This window comes from Ammospiza caudacuta, chromosome 19, assembly GCF_027887145.1.
Source record: "Ammospiza caudacuta isolate bAmmCau1 chromosome 19, bAmmCau1.pri, whole genome shotgun sequence".
In the NCBI taxonomy this organism is placed as follows: domain Eukaryota; kingdom Metazoa; phylum Chordata; class Aves; order Passeriformes; family Passerellidae; genus Ammospiza; species Ammospiza caudacuta.
The window spans coordinates 3,833,130-3,855,206 of record NC_080611.1 but is presented as its reverse complement, the minus strand read 5'-3'; the positions used below and the strand labels follow the sequence as shown (position 1 = coordinate 3,855,206).

Sequence of the window (22,077 nt, the reverse complement as noted above, 5' to 3'; positions counted from 1 at the left end):
CCCCACGGCTGGGAGGGCAGTGTGATACATTGCAGCCAGAACACATCTATTTCGTGCCATGTCTTCCTCCTGCAGAATTGCCTTTTTGGTCGGGCACGGGTGGAAGCCTTGGGAGCTGCAATCGGCTCTCCAAGGACTCTCCGTCTGACCCCACCCCAGCCTGCCTTGTTTTGCTTCTGTGGAGAGGGAAATATTGAGTGCGTCGATTCCTTCTGTAACTAACTCGCTCCGCAGCTTCTCCGCTCTCTCAGCGCGCGTTTAGCGCCCAGCCCGCCGTGCTGGGGGCTCTGGGGACACTCTGGGAGATGCAAAGCTGTGTTTCGTGTCAGGTACAAACAGGCGATGTGTGTATTTGTGAATGCGAAATGTGTGGACCCCGACAATGGGAGAGCTGTGAATTCTAATAATAACTGAGGAAAATAAAGCATGGAAAAAGGCCTTTGAACCTATCTTTTGTTTGCAATTAACCCTGGTTGATTTAGGAGCACTGGAATTAAGGTGTTAAAGATGTTGCTTTTTGCTTGCATTTAATCCATAAAAAGCTCTGCAATAATAACCTTTTGAAGTATAATGTTAGAATATTACTTGTATCCTTGAAACTATAGCTTTGGAATATATATAAAGGAAATATGCTTATCTCACGCCTTATTGAAGCAGAGAAAAACAGCTTGAGAAAGGAAGATGAACATCACCTCAAGGGTTTATGGTTTCAACCAAAGGGAAACTGGACATCACTGTAATGAGATTTATAGTCTCTGCAATTAAAAGGTGGACACACATCTGGGGAGCTGGACCCCATCAGATGGGATTCGTCTTTCTTCTTTCAGAAACTGGACTGTCACCATCTGGGGATGGTCCTTTGAGATACATCTGAGAAATTAAAATCACAATAGTGTATAGAATTGTGATGTAAAAATTTGGAATAAAAATTGCTGTTGAGTAAAAGATTGGAAATAGAAATTGCTGAAAAAAACTGATGAGTGCCCCTATAAATACCTGTAACCATCAATTATCGGTGTGCAGTTGGAGGGAAAACTTCCCCCACTGAACCCAGCGCTGTATTGCTCATACTTTACCACATTAAATAATAAATTGATTGCTGCTTGAATATTGGCCTAGTCAAGCTTCTTATTCATAACACTCCCAGCCCTGGTCACGGCCCCCAGAGCACACAGAGCCCTCTCCACCCTCGGCTGCCCAGCCCCACAAATCTGCTCCTGCTTGGAGATAACCAGACCCCTTTGGGGTGAGGATGCTCCGTGTCCCTGATGACATCCCACAGGGAAAACCAGGCCATAATGAACAAAAACAGGCACAGTGGAAACCCGGGCTCCCCACAGGGCTCAAGGAGCTGCTGAGACACAGAGCACAGCTCTGCCTTCCTCTGCACGTCCCCAGGGAGCCACTCCTGTGCCACAGCCCCAGCCACGACCACAGGGATTGATGGAATCTCATGGGAAAGCCTGGCCCCAGGGAGGATTCACCCTGTGGGACCTGCCCTGTGTCCTCAGACACCACAGGGGATTGGGATGGTGGTACTGGTGGTGTCGTTGGTCAGCCTGCACAGAGGCTGTGTCCATCCTTAGGCTGCAGAGTGAGATTATTAAAAATAAAAACGAGGGGAAACGCTCAGTTTCTTCCCAATAGCAGTAAAACCTGGGAGTAGCAGGATAAAAATAAATAGCAGCAAAATATATTCTTGTTCTGAGACCTAGATGGGTTACTTGGGCAGGAGTGCAGGAGGATGAACCGGGTCCCCAAAAGCAAGATCCTCTGGCCAAAACCAAGAGCAAAAGGCCAAAATCAATAGCAAAAGGAGAAAATCAATAGGAAAAGGCCACAACCAAGAGGAAAAGGCCAAAATCAATAGGAAAAGGCCACAGCCAAGAGGAAAAGACCAAAACCAATAGGAAAAGGCACGCTGTGGGGCTGGCAGAGGGATGTGAGTGCCTGTAGCTCTGTGGATTTATTCTCTGCAGCTGTCCCTGTGACACCAAAGGCAGCTCAGCCTCGCTGCAAGGATCCCCTCAGGGCTCTGCAGGTGGAATTCACACACCCAGGCGCTTTTGTCCTCCCATTTCCAGGTTCCAGAGGAATAGCAAAGCTTCCTGCCAGTGTGCAAAAATGGTGGTGTTGCAGAAATGTTCCTGTGCCACGCCTGGTGGCTGTCCTGACGCTGAATTAGGTCCTTTGGGTGCTTTTTGGGGCACCTGAAGGTGGGTGCTGCTGTGCCAGCCTAAGCCAAGCCTGTGTGAACTGGCCCAGCTGCAAGAGAGGAGCTGCTGTTTGTAAAATGGGCTTTAATTGCTGTGCCTGCTTAGTTCAGCATCATCCTGGAGCACAGTTTGGTTCAGATAGGGAATGAAATGAATCCCTGAGAGATGCATTGGGAGCCTGGAGCAAAGAGTTTAAAACATGTGCACAGAAAGCTGCCACTTGAGGACATGGTTGATTTTTATTTATTCCTTTTTTTCCCCTTTGAGCTTTGCTGTCTGTGAGAGGAAAGGAGAAGTTTGAAATCAGGAATAACAGGTCACAGCTGAGCCCTTGGAGGCGGAGAGGAGCCAAATTGCTTCTGAGAGTGTGACAGCAAAGTGAGCCAGGCAGGCAGAGCCCAGGGTGGCAAAGATGGGTCTGGGGGCACAAACAGCTCTTGGAGCAGTTTGTACTCATAGGGGTTTATGTAAATATCACCATTAGGTGCTCAAATAAATTTGGTGTTTGTCCCAAATGAGGTAGTCAGCGCGATGTGCAAAGGACCTGGTCTTTGGTGCTTACAGCATGAAATAGCTCCGGGATGAGGTGAGATAAGGGCAGTCTCTCCTTTCGCAGCTGCACTGCCCGAGGGGTTAAGGCTGCTGGAGGTGGAGGATTTGTTTTCCGCGCTCAGCCCGGGGCAGGTTAAAGCCCCTCTCCCCAAGGGCTGCCCGGAGCAGCAACAGCAGCGCCAGGAGGGGGGGCACCCTGGGGGCTGATTTTGGGTCACTTCTGGGTGGGTGAGCGGGACAGGGTTGCTGGGGCTGATTTTGGGGTGGATGAGCAGGGCAGGGTTGGTGGGGCTGATTTTGGGGTCAGTTCTGGGTGGGTGAGCGGGACAGGGTTGCTGGGGCTGATTTTGGGGTCAGTTTTGGGGTGGTTGGGTGGGGCTGATTTTGGGGTGGGTGAGCGGGGCAGGGTTGCTGGGGCTGATTTTGGGGTCAGTTTTGGGGTGGTTGGGTGGGGCTGATTTTGGGGTCAGCATTGCGGATCCCTGGGGCAGAGCACAGTGACGGAGCCGGGGGCTCAGCCCGGGATGGAGGAGCGGGACACGGGCAGGAGGGGCCGGGCGGGGATGGACCCGCACCCTGCGTGGGGCCGGGCCCCGGGAGGCCGCCGGGATCCCCCGATCCCTGTCCCGGATTCTCCTGATCCTCATCTCGGATCCTCCCATCCCTGTCCCGGATTCCCCCTGTCCCAGATCCCCCGTTCCCAGATTCTCCGTTCCCAAGCCCTGTCCCGGATTCCCCCGATCCCGTTCCCCCGTTCCCTGTCCCGAATCCCCCAATCCCTGTTCCCGTTCCATGTCCCGGTTCCCCCGATCCCAATCCCGGTCTCAATCCCGTTCCCTGTCCCGAATCCCCCCAATCCCTGTTCCCGTTCCCGTTCCCTGTCCCGGTTCCCCCGATCCCGTTCCCCCGTTCCCGATCCCTGTCCCGAATGCCCCCAATCCCTGTTCCCGTTCCCTATCCCGGTCCCCCCGTTCCCAATGCCGTTCCCTGTCCCGGTTCCCCCGTTCCTGCTCCCCCCGGGTCCTCCCCGTTCCCGGCGGCCCCCGCGCGGCCGCTCCCGGCCCGTGATGCTCTGCGGCCGCGGCCCCGCTGCAAGATGGCGGCGGAGCGTCAGGGAGGCGGCGGCGGCCGCGGGGCCGGGGCGGAGGAGAGCAAGGAGCACAAGGACGGCAAGGACAACAAGGAGAACGAGCGGCCGGCGGGGCCGCAGCCCGGCGGCCTCGGCGATAGCCTGGGCCTGGAGAGCATCCTTCGCGGCGGCGGCGGCGGGGGGACGTGGCAGGCCCGGCCCCGTGGGCGGCGGGGGGACGTGGCGGCAGCGCGGGGCTCGCAGGGCCGGGGCGGGCAGGGACGACGGGGATGGGGACAGGGACACCCCGGAGCTGCGGGCGGTGCTGGCCTGGGCCTGCGAGGGTTTGGTGGGGATAAAAGGCCGGCTGGCTTTCCTGATTTATGGAATCGCGCTCTGCCTGGGCTGCGTCTCCTCCCGAACTCGGGACAGCTGGCGTCAGTCTCCACAGCGGGGCCGGGTACGAGCAGGGCACCCTGGTGATACTGCGGCTTGAAGTGAGCAATAATACCTAAAAAACCCTTAGCAGGGCACCCATGAGCTGCTCGTGGTGATACTGCAGCTTGAAGTGAGGATTAATACTTAAAAAACCTTAACAGGTGCGCCGAGGTGGCAGACTGGCTCCTGCAGGTTTAATGCTCTGAAATCTCAGCGTGTAAAACTCACGGAGGTTTTGTAGGTGAAACTTCCACGTGAAACCAGTCTGGCTGCACAGCTGCGATCGAGCTGTTTTATCTTCTGGGTCAGAGGGAAGCCCGGGGGAAATCAGGTTGCAGTTTTCCACGTGGCACATGGCAGGTGTTGTGTAGTCAGTAAGTGTGGAGTAAGGTGCAGACAGCAATTGCCCTGGGAATGTGTTAGTGAAAAAATGAAAAAGTTCAGGGGGTGTGAATTCAGCAAGTAACTGTGCAGGGTAAAAGAGAGTCTGAAAAAAATCTTGGGTAGGCAGCAGGGATGAGGAGATCTGTGTTGAGACATTGCAGTTGGACTGGGTTGTTCTGCAAATGTAGAATAATTCAGTGTAATCACTATTGGTGCAGGGTTTTAATGCTTCAGAGAGTTTCTTTTAGGTGTAGTCCCAAGAAAACATTTTGCTAGACATCTGGCATTTTAAACTTTAAATGTTTGGTGGTTTCTTTAGGTGTAGTTGTAGTTTTTCTTTTGTTGAGGTTGTTTTACAGTCTGGTTCTCTCTTGTGGGTTTTCTTTAGAGGCTTCTTGGTCAAGCTTAAAAAGGAAATTTTAGGATATGAATATATACAACACAGAGGTTTTTTGTGTGTGGTGGAGATTTAATTTCACAAAATAATCTACCTTGTAAACTGAATGAAAACCATTAGATTTACTAGAATGTGGCATGGTTTTATTGGCAGGAATATCTGAGGGAATAAAGGAAGTGCAGGAGCTCTGCCAATCCACTGCAGGATGAGGAGGCTGGGTGGAGCTGATGGAGTGATGGTGCCCCAGGTCACAGGGCAGTGCTTTGTGTCACTGATGTTTGTTGCAGCAACACTAGAAACGTGCTGAAAATTGAGAAAATCAGTTATTTCCTAAAACTCTTTTTATGAGGTTCTGTGCTCAGAAGGCACTTTTGTTTGTTTGTTTGTTTGTTTGTTTGTGCTGGGCAGGCAGCAGTGATTCTCTTCTTTTCCTGAGCGAGGGGACATTCCTGGGCAGGAAAGCTTCTCTACCTCAGTTTTTCCAACACATCTGTGTCACAGTTGTGGCTGGGGAGTTCCTGTAGCCAGGTGTGTTATCCTGGAGGGGTCTTTATCCCAAAGGGAGCTCTGGTGACAGCAGCACTCCCGTGGGTGTCTGCAGGACGTGCTTGAGGTTTGTCTCGGTCTCTGCTGGCAGGCAGGAGCTCTGGGCTCATGAGGTGCTTTAGAGCCATCAGCTCTCGGCTGTTGGGAGGTTTTGGGGTGCCCCAGTGTTCAAAGTGTGTTTGTCTGATGGGGTCTGTGGGTTCCCTGCTGTTATTTTGGGGTGGAGGGAGGAGCTGGTGCCCTGCACTGTGAGTGTCCCTTAACGGCAGCCGCAGTCCTGCAGATCGTGAAGGAGTCGCAGCAGCAGCACGGCCTGAGGCATGGGGACTTCCAGAGGTACAGGTGAGTGCTGGGGGCTGCTCCTGGGCTTGGCTACACTTCATTTAAATTGTAACCCCCTGTAGCAGGCAGCAAAACCCAGCTGCCAGGTGGAAACCCCTGACAGGCTATTCCACGTGGGGCCCTGTGTGCTCATTGCCCTTGGCTGTACTGTGCTGGGGCTGTGCTGGCTCTTGCATCTGCACTGCCCACAGGTGCTTGTGTTCACAGCTTCCTGCTAGGCACTGTACTCCTCCAGAGCTCAGTGTTCAATAAACACACATAAAGCAGCTAGTAATGACCACATCACCCTGATTTTTCAAGATTATCAATAACTACATGTCCTCTAACCTTATTTTCTGTTAATTGCTGCTTTACAGGAAGTTTTTGAGCTACCATATGTCACACATGGAGTTTTAATTGCTAAAACATTGCCTGGTACAGCCTTAATTTTTTTTTTTCCTACTTGGATAGAGCAGTAAACAGAAGCAGAGTTGTCCTTTGGCCAAACTATGACTGTGGTTGTCTCTTTTTAGGGGTTATTGCTCCCGCAGGCTGAGGCGGCTCCGCAAAACTCTCAACTTCAAGATGGGCAACAGACACAAGTTCACTGGGAAGAAAGTAACTGAAGAGATTCTCTCAGACAACAGGTACAGGGACTGGATGGAATTGAGAATTCAGTATGGTACTGAAGAGTTTGCTTTCAGTAATTTCTGTTTCAGGTGGAAAACTATTTTGTGCAATATCGTCCAAAGCATTTCTTTTCAGAGATGTGTGTGCTTGCTTTTAATAAAACTTCAGGCTGTAGTGCAGATGCAAGAGACACTGCTCAGATCCAGTGGGACAAGAAGGAGCAGTAACAAACTGTTCCTTCTCTTCCCTCATAGTTGCTAAAATGGATTCTTTTCATGATCAGTAAATTCCTGTGACACTGAAGAGGAAATGCTTATTCAGGTCTGTTGCAAGGTAGCCATGGGAATGCTGATAATGTGAATGTAGCCAGCAGGTTGGGGTTAGAGATGCAATCCCTTCTGTTTGAACAGAAATATTGCACTGCCAGTTTTACTTGAATCTTCTAAATTTGAGAGAATGCTTGTCTGACAGAATATGTGGAGAGTAGCCAGAATTTTGGGTTCACTTCCCATCTTTTAGGAATACTTGAAATGTGTCTTGTCTTGTCTTTTCTTGTGATAAAACAATACACGATGCTGCATTCACCTGTGTTGTTAAGAACATTTTGAACCAGTTTGAAGTGTGGCCTAAAATGACAATCTCTTGTCTTTGTAGTGTCTGTGGTGCTACAGAATGATACATAATGCTCTTCTTCAGTTGGGTGATTACACTTCTGAGTGAGAAACACAGCAGAAACTAGTCAGGAATAACAAGACTTTGTGTGCTTAGAACTTTAAAAAATAAAAGCATCTGCCTCTTACTAACCAACTACTGGTACTGAACTTGGCAGACCAAATGGCAAAGAGCTGGTGCTGATACAACTCTTGCCTGAGTGTCATTCTTGTCCCTTGCACCCTCCTGTTCCCTGCAGGTATTTGCTGCTGATCCTGATGGATGCAGAGAGGGCCTGGAGCTATGCCATGCAGCTGAAGCAGGAGGCCAACACGGAGCCCCGCAAGCGCTTCCATTTGCTGTCGCGGCTGCGCAAGGCTGTGAAACACGCCGAGGAGCTGGAGAGGCTCTGTGAGAGCAACAGGGTGGATGCCAAGACTAAGCTGGAAGCTCAGGTAACCACTGATACTTCCCTCTTGTTGTACAGTAAGGGCCGAACAAGAAACCTTTGGAATTTGGGGTGAAGAAATAATTGCTGTCTCTCAAGAGATAATAAAAGTACAAAGAATTGAGGGCAGCTGAGGTGGTTCAACACAGCCTAAGAAACTGCTTATCTACTGAGTTACCTTTTTGTTAAATGTGCTGAAGTAGCCACTTAGAATGTTAGATTTGGGGGTTCAGTTCCTGGAAAACAGGAAACAGCTCTTGTGAAATCTTTGAACAGCAGTGCTGTACTCATTTAATTAAACTGCCATTGTATAGCATATTGCTGGGGAAAAAAGTTGTGTGACATTAGTGGGCCATTGCATAACAAACAAGAAATATCTTTAATTTCTGGGTGACCTTGTCTAGTGGAAGGTGTCCCTGTCATGTCAGGGGGATTGGAACTAGATGATCTTTAAGCTCCCTTCCAATCCATTCTGTGATCCCATTTTATGATTCTGTGCTTCCTTAGAAATGCAGTAGAGTCAGTTAAAGGAGAAGATGTAGGTAGCTGTAACCTGTCATCCAAATCACTTGTCTTCTGTGGGAAGCCCTAATGAAAAGGGCAAGGCTTGGTCACCCCCTGCAGGAGTCACAGCAGCCTTGCTGCTGAAGGTGGCCCCAGTTGTGCTGCTGGTGGGGGACGTGACCTTGTGTCAGGATCCGTCCTAGTGGACAGATGACCTGATGGTTCGTAGGAGTGATCTCAGGTGCAAAAACCAACACGGTACTAGGGGGGTTTGCAGTGATGATCAAATCAAATGCAGTTTTATTGAAATAACCACAGCAAAAATGTGATAGAGGGATCAAGGGAGAGAAAAAGATAGAGATAGAGAAAGAGAGAGGAGAGAGAAAGGGAGGGGATATAGCTACCAACGCAGAGACGAAGTCCTTTGGTCCAGTCGAGGATCAACAGTCCAGCCTGTTATGCTGGGGAGATCTCAAAGGCTCTAGCTAACTCAGTGGTTTTTATTACTGAAAATTATGAGCGGGGGGGAACAGATACAATAGGGAACAGATGTAACAGGTAGTCTATGTTCTCAGCAGTAAATGAGAGCCATTGTTTTCTTGGTTCAGTGGTCACAACCTGCAAGCAAACATCTCGCTTTGGTCAGCTTGCCTCCCCCACACACCTCCCCCAGGCTGGGGGTTTCAGTCCCAGTCCTTAGAAGGAGCAGAGGGGCCTTTTCACATGGAGGTTTCATGTCTCAGTCCTTGATGGAGAGGTTCCTTACATCTCAGTCTGTCACGGTGGTTGTAAAACAGGTGAGGGTCTTCTGTGGGAGACCACCTGAGACTCAGGAGAAGTCCAGGCAGGCCAAGAGGTGGGACAGCTTCCAGAGCTGCTGTTGTTGCAAACGGGGCACGGTGCCCCCTTAGCATACAGCAAACAGTCCTGTGAAAACAACAGCTTAACACTGAGCTTTCATGTCTCAGGGCCTTTGGCATGTGACTTTTCTCCTTCAGAGCCAGATATTCTAGACGGGGGGGGGGGGGGGGGGGGGTCTTCTCTTCAGTGGTCTCCCAAGGACGATCGTGAGGCAGATGAGGGACAATTTGGACACACTCTCACACCTTGCCCTCGCTCTGTGTGCAGGCGTACATGGCTTACCTCACTGGCATGCTGCGCTTCGAGCACCAGGAGTGGAAGGCAGCAATGGAGGCTTTCAACAAATGCAAGTGAGTCCCTCCCTTCACCAACTTCCTTCAGGAAATAGTGCTGGATCACTTTAGTTATGTACATAACTAAACTAACATAACTAACTCTGTGCATTGTTAACTGTGCTTAACTGGGAGGTGCTCCTGAAGAAACAGCATCCTCCAGAGCACAGACACAAACTGTTCCCTTAGGATGGCACCTCACAAGTGACACACACTGCAGTGCTAATATTTGTCCTTTGCTGTAGGACCATCTATGAAAAGCTGGCCAATGCTTTCACAGAAGAACAAGCTGTGCTGTACAACCAGCGTGTGGAGGAGATCTCGCCCAACATTCGCTACTGTGCCTACAACATTGGTAAGGGAAGGGGGGCTTAATCTGTTCCCAGGAAATCAATATTCATTTAGTTAAACCCTGGTCTAAGTCCCACTGAGGCCATAATATTCTGGGCAAATTCTGCTTGTGTATTGGGACAGTTTAGCAATGCAGAAGGGGCCTCATTTTGCAACAGCACCTGTGGTTATGTGTAGAAAGACAGAATAACAGTTTGTGGTAGCTTGCCTATGAAGTCAGAATAAAATTGCAAGCTTGTCCTTAAACTGCCACAATAAAATCTAATGTTTAGTTTTTGTACACAAATGTGATTTTGAAGTCAAATGGAAATGTGTTCTCAATTTGTTGATTCTCTCAGGTGACCAGTCTGCCATGAATGAGTTGATGCAGATGAGACTGAGGTCTGGTGGCACTGAAGGTCTTCTTGCAGAAAAACTGGAGGTAATTTATTTGCATGCCTCAGCTTGAAATATTCATTATTATTCCATGGTTACAGAGGTCTGAATGTAGGCAACTGCTCCAACAGAATCCTGACCGCATGGCCTGATCACCTTTATAAGCTCAGGGACAGGGGAAGGGGAGGGAACAGGTGAGCCACCCAACCAGGTGAGAGGGGCAGGGTCTCAGGGGAAGATGACACCCAGACAGGCCAATGACCCCTGGGCCTGAGGGGCATCCTTTGAACTTGACCAACCACACCACGCCTTGCTGGAATGTTAAACCTGACTGACAGGACTCACTCAGCAAGGGGGAAGGGAGAGGGGTATAGGCACACCTGGGGAAGGAAGTTTACAACACACTGCAACACATTATTACTGTGCTGAGCATGAATATTGCTGCAGCAAATCATTCAGGAGCCAGAATGGAACAGAAGTGAGCAAGCAAGCCTAGGCTCTGTGGGAAACAACACTTTCCCAAAAAGCCCTTTGATTTCAAAGTAGTCAGTCAAACATGAATTCAGGAGGTTCAGTTTTGCACCCCTGTAAATTGAAGCTCCTAAGCTCAGTGTGGTCTGTGCAGGCACTGATCACCCAGACTCGGGCAAAGCAGGCAGCCACCATGAGTGAGGTGGAGTGGAGAGGGAGAACTGTCCCAGTGAAGATTGACAAAGTGAGGATCTTCCTGCTGGGGCTGGCTGACAACGAGGCAGCAATTGCTCAGGTAACCCAGCAGCCCTCTCCATCCTGCCCTTCCAACCATCCTCTTACCTTCTGTGCAATACCTGGCACCTGAACTAAAAGTTTGTGAGTAATCTCATTTTTTTTTCAAACTTGGGGCTGGAAAGCTGAAGGTAAAAGTGGGGGAATACTGATTATAACCTAGAGCTGAAGTGTTGGCTGGGGATAGCTCTCACAGAGTGGAGTAGTCTGGGAGATCTGTTCTGAGTATTCTTGCTCCTTGGAACATTCTGGGCTGCCTTCCAGCAGCAGGGTGATAACCACTATTATTAGTGCATCACTTGGCAATGAAGGTTGCATTTTTAAGAGTAACTGGTTTTGAAATACTCTTCTAATTTCTTTAACTTGCTCAAATGCTCCAACTTCAGAGTAGCCAAAATGAAAATACATATTGATCATGTTTTTTTCAGCAACAAATAGCCATTTGCCAGGTGTAGCAGGTACTATGACATCTATTCCATTCTCTTACTGACTTCTGGAAATCTTCAAAAGCAGGAAGTGGATTAATAAATGTCAGGATGTAAATCAATTTCACATGTAATAGTTCTGAAACACTTTATAGAATCATGGAATATCCTGAGTTGGAAAGGACACACAAGGATTATTGAAATCCAGCTCACTGGAACTTGCAGTGGCACATACAATTAATATATTTTGTATTGTAGTCAAGTTTTCCACTTGTACTTTTTTCCTTGGAAGTGGTGACCAGAGGAGGTATCCTGCTTTTTAGTGGCTGCATACACACTCAGACTTTTAAAAGACAGTGATAAGATCTTCAGTAATAACTCTTGCCACTAAAAATGGGGATTTTGCAGCATTAAAAACCTTATATCTCCAGGAATATAATAATGATAAATAAAAACCAGAAATTATAAAACAAAAGCTCTACAGAGGGTTAAGACCAGAGCAGGGGGATAGTGGTGAGAGGAGTGTGATTAGGAGTGGGAAAACCTGAGTTTTACCCATAGTGTTAGGAATTGGATGTTGCTGAATAGATTTGGTTTCAGGAAGCATGTAAGCGTGGCCAGCAGGTGGAAGTACAGCTCAAGAGTTCCCTCATTTAACTTAATCCTGGCAGCTGACAGTTGGATTTTCTCAGTTTAGTTGCTCTCTGAAGCAGTGGCAGAACAGCCTGAATTTGTTCTCCTCTTGCTTTGCATTCCTGGGAAGCTGTGACTAAACAGAGTTGAGTGGACTGGTGAGAGCTGAGCATTGCAGCAGCACTGTTTACATTCCCAGAGGGCCAAAACTTGCCTTTTTGGCAGCAGTTCTGCACTTGTGTCAGCTGTGATGGGCACTCCAGCTTCAGGTGAATGAATGGTGCTTCCTGGGATCTTTGGCACCTCTCTGCTCATCTTCACTGAGCTGAAACCCTGGCATAACAGCAGTGCTCTGCAGGGTTTAATTAGAAGTAAAACCAGTCTGTTTTGTGTAAAAATGGAGTCTCCCAATGCAATTACACTGTTGCCTTTGGTGCCTTATTGGTGATGGGAGGAGCAGAACAAATAAGCCAAACTGAAACAGGAATCCAGGTTTAAAATTGCTTGTGTCAGTCCTTCTGTGGATTTGAAGGTGTGACTGAGGGCCCAGTGGCTCTCCCCAGGTAGAAGTGACAGAGCTGCAGGGCAGCATGACACAGGTGTGCTCCTAGCTGCTATTGCCTCAAGGATTCTGTGCTCATCTCTAGATTGCAGCAAAAATGGGTGGTAATAGCTGTCAGAGATGTTACACAGTGGTTTAGACCAAAGAAAATCTGACAGCTGAGCACTCCACATTTTTGGGATTGGATTCAGTGGGATTGGTTTCCATGAACCCTCTAAGATGAAACTGCAATTCTGTCAGAACAGTTGTATCACCAGCTGTAGCACTTGTGTCTCAGTCCTGTGATCTGATATCTAGCTCCCAAATCAGAACATGTGTATTTATGCATAGAATCAGCTCAAGGAGTTTTTGCTTGGAAAGGAAAGCCTTTGTTTCATTGCAGGGCCCAGCCCTTGCCCTGTTTGTGCCTGAATGATGATCTGGCCGTGTCTGTTTTCATTTTTGTGCTTACAGTGAAATTGCTGTGCTGCTCTGGGTGAGGTTGAGAATGCAGTCAGACTCGTCTCTGGTTATTCCCAGGAGCCAGTCCCACCTTAAAAATTCTCACAGCAAATCTTAAATTAAAAACAAAAAAAGTCCCAAACCCAAAAAAACGCCTCCATCACAGGATACCTGAGGCTTTGTGAGGGAGTAAAAATAACGTTCCTGATTGGGTATGTGAATGTGGGAAGTGGAGAGGCAGAGTCTGCAGAGCTGTGCAGTAGATTAACAAGTGAGCAAGGTTTTAGCCATTTTTTTATTCACTTTGACAATTGCAAATTTATTGCAGCAAAGCTCATCTTACACTGTTACATGAGATGAGAGTGGAAGAACATGGTGCTGGTGCTCTTGAATTTTCCTTCAATCACTGAGGCTGAGGTTTGCTTCTGAGCAGTTTTTTCTTACTGAATCATTGCAAGTCTTGCAATCTCCACCTGGTTTCCTTCTCAGCATCTGAATAAAGGCTGAATTTTGGTTTGGGAGCTTGTTTAATTGGGTACATGATATGTCAATAAATTAGGCAGAGATCAGGCTTCAACTTGTTTTTTAAACTTGTTTTCAAGTTCTGGTTTTGGGGCAGAAGGCCAAAAGCTGCTTCACTTTTTTTTTTTTTTTTTTTTAAACAAAACTTATGGTGACAGCAGAAAAGCACTCGTTCACTCCTGCTGCTGAAATGTAGGGTTACTGTGAAAGATGCTTCAAACAAGCAAGTTATTGCCACTGTGAGCATTGCTGGAGTGGGAGTGGAGAAAAGATAATCATCTGCATGTTCTTACCACATGGGAACATTAAATCAGCATAACAAGAGCTGTCTGCATTGGTAGTTTGCCAGTTCAGGACTGCTCAGCTCTTGTGTTGCTGGGCCTTTCCCACAGTGCAGTCCAGCCTCAGCTCAGGAGGCAGTGCAGGTGCCATCCAGGAGGGAATGGAGTTACTGGGAAGGAAGGTAACTGGTGCAGGAATGAGGCCTTGAGCTGTGTCTGCTGGGCCTTCACTGCTGTTTAGTTCTCAGCACCAACTCCATTCTCCAAGATTTCTGGCAGATTTTCCCCAGGAATATGTTGCAGACAGGCACAGATTGGAGTTCTAACTACCCATGGACCTTAAAGACATAACTGGGGAGAAACTTCATTTAATCTCCTTAGTTAATTTATGCATTGTACAAAAAAATCTGATTTCTTGAATCTCCTTTGCTCTTAGGCAGAAAATGAGGAGACAAAGGAACGTTTGTTTGAGTCTTTACTCAGTGAGTGCAGAGATGCCATTCAGGCAGTTCGGGAAGAATTGAAACCTGACCAGGTGAGAGCAAACACCAGTTTCTACTTCCATTGACACCATGTTTCCTTGGGAGTGGTTTAGTGTTCAGCTTGCTGGGATTTCTTTAATAAAGTGCTGCAAAATTTGAATTTATTCTCTCTGGAGTGAGGGAATAGCAATGGAGAAACCCTCCCTCTTTTGCCTAGAAGTCTGTTCCTTCCATGGCTTACCCAAACCCTGAGTTGTTCTGTGTTTTTCATCCCTTGGCTGCCAGTTTTAAGTAAATCATGCAGTGTTTTATCTCCATTGCCCACAGAAGCAGCGAGAACACTCTCTGGAAAATGATTCTGGGAAGGTGTCCAACATCCAGTACTTACACAGGTAACAGGCAAACATTGCTGCCAGTGCTAGTGTGAAGAAGCCGTGTTCTTATGTCAGGATTTTATTTTGTTTAATTTTGTTTTATGGGGTTTTTGTTCTGTGCCTTTGGGATCCCAAAGGATGACTGTACAGATAAGGATCTGATTCAGGGAGCTTTGTAAACATTTCCCTCCAGACTCTCACATTTACCTCCCAGCTGTTTTTCCGCCACCAGCTCAGAACACAGAGTAATATCTGAGTAGCTGTGACAGTGCTGATGGGATTTCTCTTTTTCTTCTGGCAGTTATTTGACCTACATCAAGCTGTCCACGGCCATCAAGCGCAACGAGAGCATGGCCAAGTCCCTGCAGAAGGCCCTGCTGCAGCAGCAGCGCTCCGACGAGGACGGCAAGCGCTCGCCGCGGCCGCAGGACCTCATCCGCCTCTACGACATCATCCTGCAGGTACTGCTGGGAAAACACAGCCAGCTCTGCAGCTGTCCAGGTTTAGAGCAAATTTGGGGAAGAATCCCCCAAAGGAGCTCCGGTGGGAAAAGCAGATCCAATTGGCTCCTCCCCACAACTGGTCCCGGAGGAAAAAATACCTCCTTGGAGAAAGGTGGAAAAAAAGTGTTTATTAAATAATAAAACCAAAACAATATCAAACAACGAGACCCCTTGCCACTCTAAAAGAGATGACAAACTGAGAAAACCCCAGGTTGAAGCTCAGCTCACTTAGTCTCTGATCAGTCCCTCCGGTGCTGGAATTGTCGCAGGCCAGGCCCAGCCCGGTGGGCCACAGCTGCAGCTGCCAGTACTCTCCTGGGTGTTCAGTCCAGAGCAGTTTCAAGAGGTCCAAAGAAAAAGGGAAAAAAAAAAAAACAGTCTAGGGAACTTCTTTGCCTCAGCTAGCTAACACTAACTAAAAAGCAAAATAAGAGCTCTGTCCCGCTGTCTGTCCGCAGACAACACAGTCCAGGAGCAGGAATGTGGGGGAGGAGTGCAGTGTCTGAAAACAAACTGCTGATTCTTCTTCCCCCACCTTCACTCTCTGGAACACTCTTAAAGGTACAAAACTACAGAATGAGATGATTGGGGATTAAAGCATCATATAGTCAACCCAGGACAGCAGCCCAGCCAGAGAACACACTAGCTGTGTGCTCAGGATAAACAGGATGTGCATGGGTAGGAAACCTGAGTGTTACAAAAGGTTATTGCAGAAATACAGCACTGTAAGTGAGCTACTGTGAAGTCTGAAGAGTAGCTGAGTACCTTCAAGTGCCTCAAAGATGTTCAACATCTGCATGAAACACAAAAAACCTCTTTTAGTTATGAGCAGAACCTGCTGCTTGAATGGGTGTCCTTTGTTGTGCACTCTAATAAAGTTTTAAAATAGTCTTTGTGACTCTTGTGCAGCACCCTTAGAGCTGCCACAGTTTCTGCTGGCCAGGGAAAGTAGCAGCTAAAAATACTTGTTCTTCATAAGCAGGTTCTCCATTTCTCCCATAATTCTGCAGTTAACTGAGGCAGCCTGTGGCTGAAGCAGTTGTGAATGGGAGAGGGAAATGCCTTTTGAAAGAATTAATTCATGTGAAATTTAAGGAGTCTTTGTCCTAATTCTTGTTTGTGTCAGGAAGTCTGTCCTGAGGGCAACTTGCACAAGTTTCAATGAGAGTCCTTCACAAGGTTGGAAAACTGATGATTAGAAAACTGGAAACTATTTCCCTGGGAGTGTTCTGTTGACTTGTGAAAAGGGTCAGCATTCTCTTAGACCAGCAGATTCCAGAGGAAGGCAATGCCTGCATTTATTATTTTGACTCTCTTTTGCACAGAACCTTGTGGAACTCACTCAACTTCCTGGCCTAGAAGAGGACAAGAACTTCCAAAAGGAGATTGGATTGAAGACACTTGTGTACAAAGCTTACAGGTGACTGAGAAACATCCAGGTTTTCTTTAGCACATGTGACACTTTCAGAAGTTTCATTGCCCAGCTCTGTGTGCTGTGCAGGCCTTTGATGCAGTTTCCTCTGTCCTCTGAGACAGTTCCTAAAGGGAAAGTAAGATATCTCCTATTGCCAGTCATTTCAGTTGGCAAAAGGTGTGGACAACAAACACATCAGGAATGCTCTCTTGGCTGTTGCAGGTGTTTCTTCATTGCCCAGTCCTATGTCCTGGTGAAGAAGTGGAGTGAAGCCCTCGTGCTGTACGAGAGGGTGCTGAAATACGCGCGTGAGGTTCAGTCGGGAGCTGGAGCTCACAGGAACAGCCTGAAGGTACGAGCCCAGTGCTGCAGCTGAAGTTTTATGAAGCAGCTCTGTCCCAATATTTATTGTTAATATTATTAATTAGGTGCCAGGCCATTATAATTCAAGACTGATCTCTAACTAGGGAGAAGGGTAATGTTCATTGTAGCAGAGACCTTCTAGTGACATGGGAACACTTCAGCTCCCCACTTGGAGGAGGAACAGACTTGCACCGCCTCCAAAGCAATTTACCACTTTTTCTCACATGTGCATTTTCTCTTATACAACTTCTGTGGTGCCTGAAGCACAATACTGTAGCTTTTCTCCTGGGAAAGGTTATCAACACTAGGAGTTAATTTCTTAGTTCTTACTCTGTCTGGTTTTACCTTTGCTCTCATTCTTAGACTGGCACATTTCAGGCTCTGAAATAATTTTCTTTAATGCTTTAGGAGCTGCCTGATGTTCAGGATCTCATCACTCAAGTCAATGCAGAGAAGTATTCCTTGCAAGCAGCAGCTATTTTAGGTGAGTAACACAACTATACTAGAGCTCTGCTCTAATGTATCTTGACTAAAACCCCTGCAGGTGTTTCATTCCTTTTATTTCATTTCTGAAGTTCCAAAGGTTTCTCCATCACCATTCACTCAGGCTTTGTAAAAGTACTTTTCCCCCAGTTCTGGTTGCTTCTATCTGTGTGTAGTGCAGTAGGCAGGCAGTGGCTGGACATTGGCATCTTGCTCCCTGCCCAGAGATATTAAAACCCTTCCTGGGGATGTGCACCCACTTTGGGAGCCTGCACAGAACAGTTCAGTGTTTCATTTTTTGCTGCGGACACTTTGGCTTTACTCATCCCAGTTTTGCCTGGTTTGGTGAACTAAGAGGAGAGCAGGGATGTTCTCTCTGTCAGTGTCAGCCTGGCCAACAGAACTCTGGGGGATGGATGAAATTTGTGATTTCTTGGGTTGCTGTTTTTGCTGTGCCTGCTGCACAGGACAAGGAGTGTGTTGCCTCCTTTATTGCCTTGATGTTGCTTTAACAGACCCCTCCCAGGGTGTTCTCATCATCTTTTGTTGTGTGCTTCACTCAAAGCCTGTGCTGCTTTCCAGACCTTCTCATGGCAGGGTGAAGGAGAAGCTCCACCACTGCAGGGCTGTGTTGGCTCTAGATGAGTGTGTGTGGTGCTTACTCTAGAAATCAAGTTGATTCTGCTGGAAATATTGTCCTGTATATCCCAGAGAGCAAGGATCATGGCTAAGCTTGTGGCACAGCTGCTTCCTGAGACAATCTTACTCTACACCAAGGTCAAGCCTGTTATTCTTACCCCCTTTTGTTCAATTTTGCAGATGCAAATGATCCTCATGAGACTGAGTCTCCATCTCAGGTCAAGGATGGCAAGGTAAGAGCCAAGAGCTCAGGCAAATTCCAGCTGTGCTCTTAATGACCATCACCTTTATCTTGTTACCTAAGTGTCTCTCACAACACAAGAAATGCCACATTGATCAAGATTTGGTCATGACTGGTGTATTTAGGAGATTTAATTAGGCTGGGTGCTGAAGGTACCTGACACAGTGGGGTAGGAGCTGGGAGGCAGATGCAGCTCCCAGTGTGGCAGCTTGCTTTATTTGGCTTTCTCTCTGCACATGGGAGGGTTTGCCAGAGATCCTGCAGCTGTGCTTTGACAGGAGGTTAAAACATTTTCAGAGGCCTCACAAAGGAGCTTGAACTTCTCTTGTCTCAGTTGCTGCTCAGTCCTGTTTGATGTTTGACCCTTTTGACGTGCCTGGGGTTTAATTTGTGTCCCTGCCTTGGTCTCTTGCAGCCTCTCTCAGAACGGTTTGAGACTTTCTGCCTGGATCCTTCCCTGGTCAGCAAGCAAGTCAGCCTCGTGCACTTCCCACCAGGATTCCAGCCCATTCCATGCAAACCCTTGTTCTTTGACCTGGCCCTTAACCATGTTGCTTTCCCACCTCTGGAGGACAAGGTGGAGCAGAAGGCCAAGAGTGGCCTCACAGGATATATAAAGGGCATTTTTGGATTCAAAAGTTAACCAGCACCCCCAGAGGAACAGAGGTTTTATTCTGTATTGAAGGAGAAGCTCCAAGAGGTTCTAGGACACAAATACCTGCACCTGAAACCAAGAGAGGGCAGTTTTACCATCTTCTCCCCTGTGTCCCGTGTTCATGTCTGTGCAGACACATTCTCTCCCAGTGTATTAAAGACAAACAATTACTCAGAAACAAACATACACTATAAATAGCTGAAAATAACCTGGAGCACAGAGAAATTCCTTTCTGCTTGGAGAAGTTTGTGATCAGTGACCTGTCCAGGGTTGGTACACATCTACTCACCATGGACCAGGGCATGGATACAATTTGATTCCTGCCTCTGTCCCATAATTTGACACTATTATTTGTTTTTTTTGATCTAGAAATTGGGGTGTAATTGGGAAATAGAGGCAGAAGTAGATGCAGAGCTAAACCAGCAAGGTGAGGCTTCCACACAATGACTGTGGAACAGTAGCCAAGCCAGCAACTTCTCCTTCCCTTTCAACCCAGGAGTCTCTATATTTTTAAAGAATGTAACATTCTGAAATGATAAAATAGAGCCTCTTTCCTTATGAATAAGGATGGCAAACATCAAATATTGATGGTTACTCCTGCTGTGGTGGTGAATTTGTATTCTGGGCCAACAGCACCCTTCTTTATCCATACACACACTTCATTAAATACCTACATACAGTATAGAACCTATTCCTGAAAGTATTTTCCTGGGAAAATAGCTTCATGGGTGGCTTTAGCAATAGCTACTTGCTCTTCTTGGGAAGTTGGGTCTCTTGGTGTTTGTTTTGTCTCTGATCTAAACCTTGCCTGAAAACAAGATGATCTTTTTCTGGAGTTCATCTATTGCTTTGTTTCTTGTCCCTGGTCAGTAGCTACACGTGAAATGAGGGATAAGGAACAGCAGACCAGTAGGTTTGTGAGTGATAATTCATCTCTGTCGTGCCAGACAGCGTTTTTTATAAAGCACCCAGGTGCCACGGGGATGGGCACTTTGAAAGTGCAGATAATTTCATAATTGTGATCAATTCAGTAGGGAAAAAACCCACAGCACATGGGCAGAACTGTTCCTAAATAAAGCATTTGGAAGATTCCACCAGCTCTGTGTGGGTTTTCACTCAGCCTGTCCTGACAGGTGAAGCAAGAGTTTGTTCTGGTTGTCTGGACTTTGTGTTTTTTCTCCTTTTGTAGGCATTGGAGTAAAGGTTGGAAGCAGGACCATTTTGAATTATTGGGCTTTTGTTGTAATGGGAATTTTCCTTGCAAGGTGCATGTCAGATGAATGGGGGAATTAACAATTCCCATTATTTTAATATGAATGTTCACTTTGTTCAGTTTGATCTGATTTGTGAGTTCTCAAAGTACAGAAGAACTCTGTGCTCAGAAAGAGGTGGGAGTGGGAGGAGGAACTCCTTGTTTGTGTTTAATTTTTGCAACATGGAAACAAAATGGGAATTTCTGGTGTTGTAGCCAGTTCCCTTTGCCTCTGGATTCCAGGGACATTTTATAGAAGAAAGGGAGGTGTACAGGTGAAAGAAATGTGGAAGATTATTCATCAGATGGCAATTTCTAGAAAACTTGACTGGCAGCTTTCTCTTCCCCTTAAAGCCCATTTCCTTTTAGGCCCACAGTGACCAGGCTCACCTGGTCCCTGTGTCCAGCTGAGCTGCTCTTCTCAGCTTTTGGATCAAATCACAACAGTGTTCTCCTTTGGTTTGCACCAAACTCTTTCCTTCCACAGCTCTGTGTTGTGCCTGGATCGATTCCAGGGAAACTCCTGTGGCCACTTTCTAGCTACAGTTACAAAAACCTAAGAGCCATTGGCCTCTTTCTGCCAAATGTCTTTTGACAGGGAACTGATGAGTTGAACGCAGATAAGGAATTTGAAAACAATAAACTTTTATGCCTAACCTCTGAGGCGTGTAGTTTGTATTAGGAACACTGAGCACTCTTTGCCTCCCCAGCACTCAGAAGATCGAGGTCACACCATCTCCTGGGGCTGCTGAACCCCTGGGGAATGGCCACTTAGCTCTGGAGGAGGCTCTTCTGCTCCAAGGCTCAGATAACACCACTCCAAAGTGCTTGGCTTGTTTGTTTTGGTGTAATGTTAGTGGAAAGTGAATGGAGTGGGGTTTGTGAGCAGTGGTGTGGCTTAAATCATGGAAGGTGCTGATGAGGCTCAGGAAAAGAAACCTAAAAATGTAAATAAGGGGGGGAAATTGTTATTGAAGTCACCTGCATGATGCAGACCAAACCAGACTGACAAAACCGAGGCTTTTAGCCCTGCAGTGGAGCCTGGGCTGGCCCAGGTGGGGCTCAGAGCTGCAGGGGCACAGGGCAGGCAGGTTAAGTGTCTGATGTGCAGAACAAACCAATTCCCTTGGGCCTGGAACAGCCAGGGCAAGGTTCAGAGCACGTTGTGGGGCTTGGAAGCTTCCTCATTGCCCTGCTCTTTCATTGCTGCTCCTTTAAAGTGCTTGTGCTCTTTCCATGAATTAATTGGTGAGGAGGCCACGTGATTGCCCTCAAAACAGGAAACTCCAGCAGAATGGTCAAGAGGATTGCTTTCAATCAACTTTTCCTATGGAGTATCTTTGGGATTAGCACTGGAATTTTAATTACAGGCTGAGCTAGCCGTGTCTGGTACCATTGCATTTATTAAAATAAGAATGAGATGTTCATCACGGCCCTCACTCCACCACCAGTGATAGACCTGTGTCTGAGTAATGTTTATTTCTGGTTGTGCACTCTGAGGGGTCTGGGGACACTGGATGGGTCTCAAGGGAATTGTGGGGGACAGAGCATGAGGCAAACTGGGCAGTGAAAGAACTGAAAGGTGGCACGTGGGATTGCAACAGTCTGGCCTGGAAACTCCTAAATAACAGTGTCTGCCTCCTTTGAAAAATGGGTTGGGGGTGTTTTAAACAAGGGATTGTGTTGCTAGAAAATTGTTGCCTAATCCAAGCTGCTCCAGCTATGGGTCACCCCAGGTGGGCACTGTCAGGAGTTCTCTGTGGCCTTTGTGGCTGTCTCTGGTGCAGCAGGTTGTAGGTTTGGCTGGCAGCTGCTGAGCTGAGGAGTGGGAAGTCCCTGTCCAACTGCAGTGGGACAGAATTCATCCTTGGGAAAAGATGCATCTGCTGAGGGGTTCCTGTGCTCCCTCACAGCTTTTGTGAACTGCCCTGAGAGCACAGGTACCTTGCGGGCTGCAGCCAGGTGCG

At 47.5% G+C, this 22,077-nt stretch overlaps 1 protein-coding gene across 1 annotated transcript; it reads left to right on the top strand.

The window, feature by feature from the left end:
- The first annotated feature begins 3,843 nt into the window (after positions 1-3,843).
- On the top strand, positions 3,844-20,645 carry SRP68 (signal recognition particle 68). Its single transcript, XM_058817087.1, has 16 exons — positions 3,844-4,012; positions 5,878-5,944; positions 6,457-6,570; positions 7,464-7,659; positions 9,285-9,367; positions 9,595-9,704; positions 10,039-10,121; positions 10,701-10,841; positions 14,141-14,239; positions 14,514-14,578; positions 14,862-15,021; positions 16,389-16,483; positions 16,700-16,829; positions 17,249-17,324; positions 18,143-18,195; positions 18,619-20,645. Exons 1-16 carry the CDS (start codon positions 3,865-3,867, stop codon positions 18,844-18,846), a joined length of 1,848 nt encoding a protein of 615 aa, XP_058673070.1. The 5' UTR covers positions 3,844-3,864; the 3' UTR covers positions 18,847-20,645.
- Positions 20,646-22,077: the final 1,432 nt, after the last annotated feature.

Bases quoted from the DNA above. Each gene is read 5' to 3' on its own strand.
- SRP68 (XM_058817087.1), top strand. From the start codon at position 3,865: ATGGCGGCGGAGCGTCAGGGAGGCGGCGGCGGCCGCGGGGCCGGGGCG. The intron at 4,013-5,877 runs GCATCCTTCGCG...CGGCAGCCGCAG, and splicing joins CGATAGCCTGGGCCTGGAGA to TCCTGCAGATCGTGAAGGAG. The intron at 14,240-14,513 runs GTGAGAGCAAAC...CATTGCCCACAG, and splicing joins AAGAATTGAAACCTGACCAG to AAGCAGCGAGAACACTCTCT.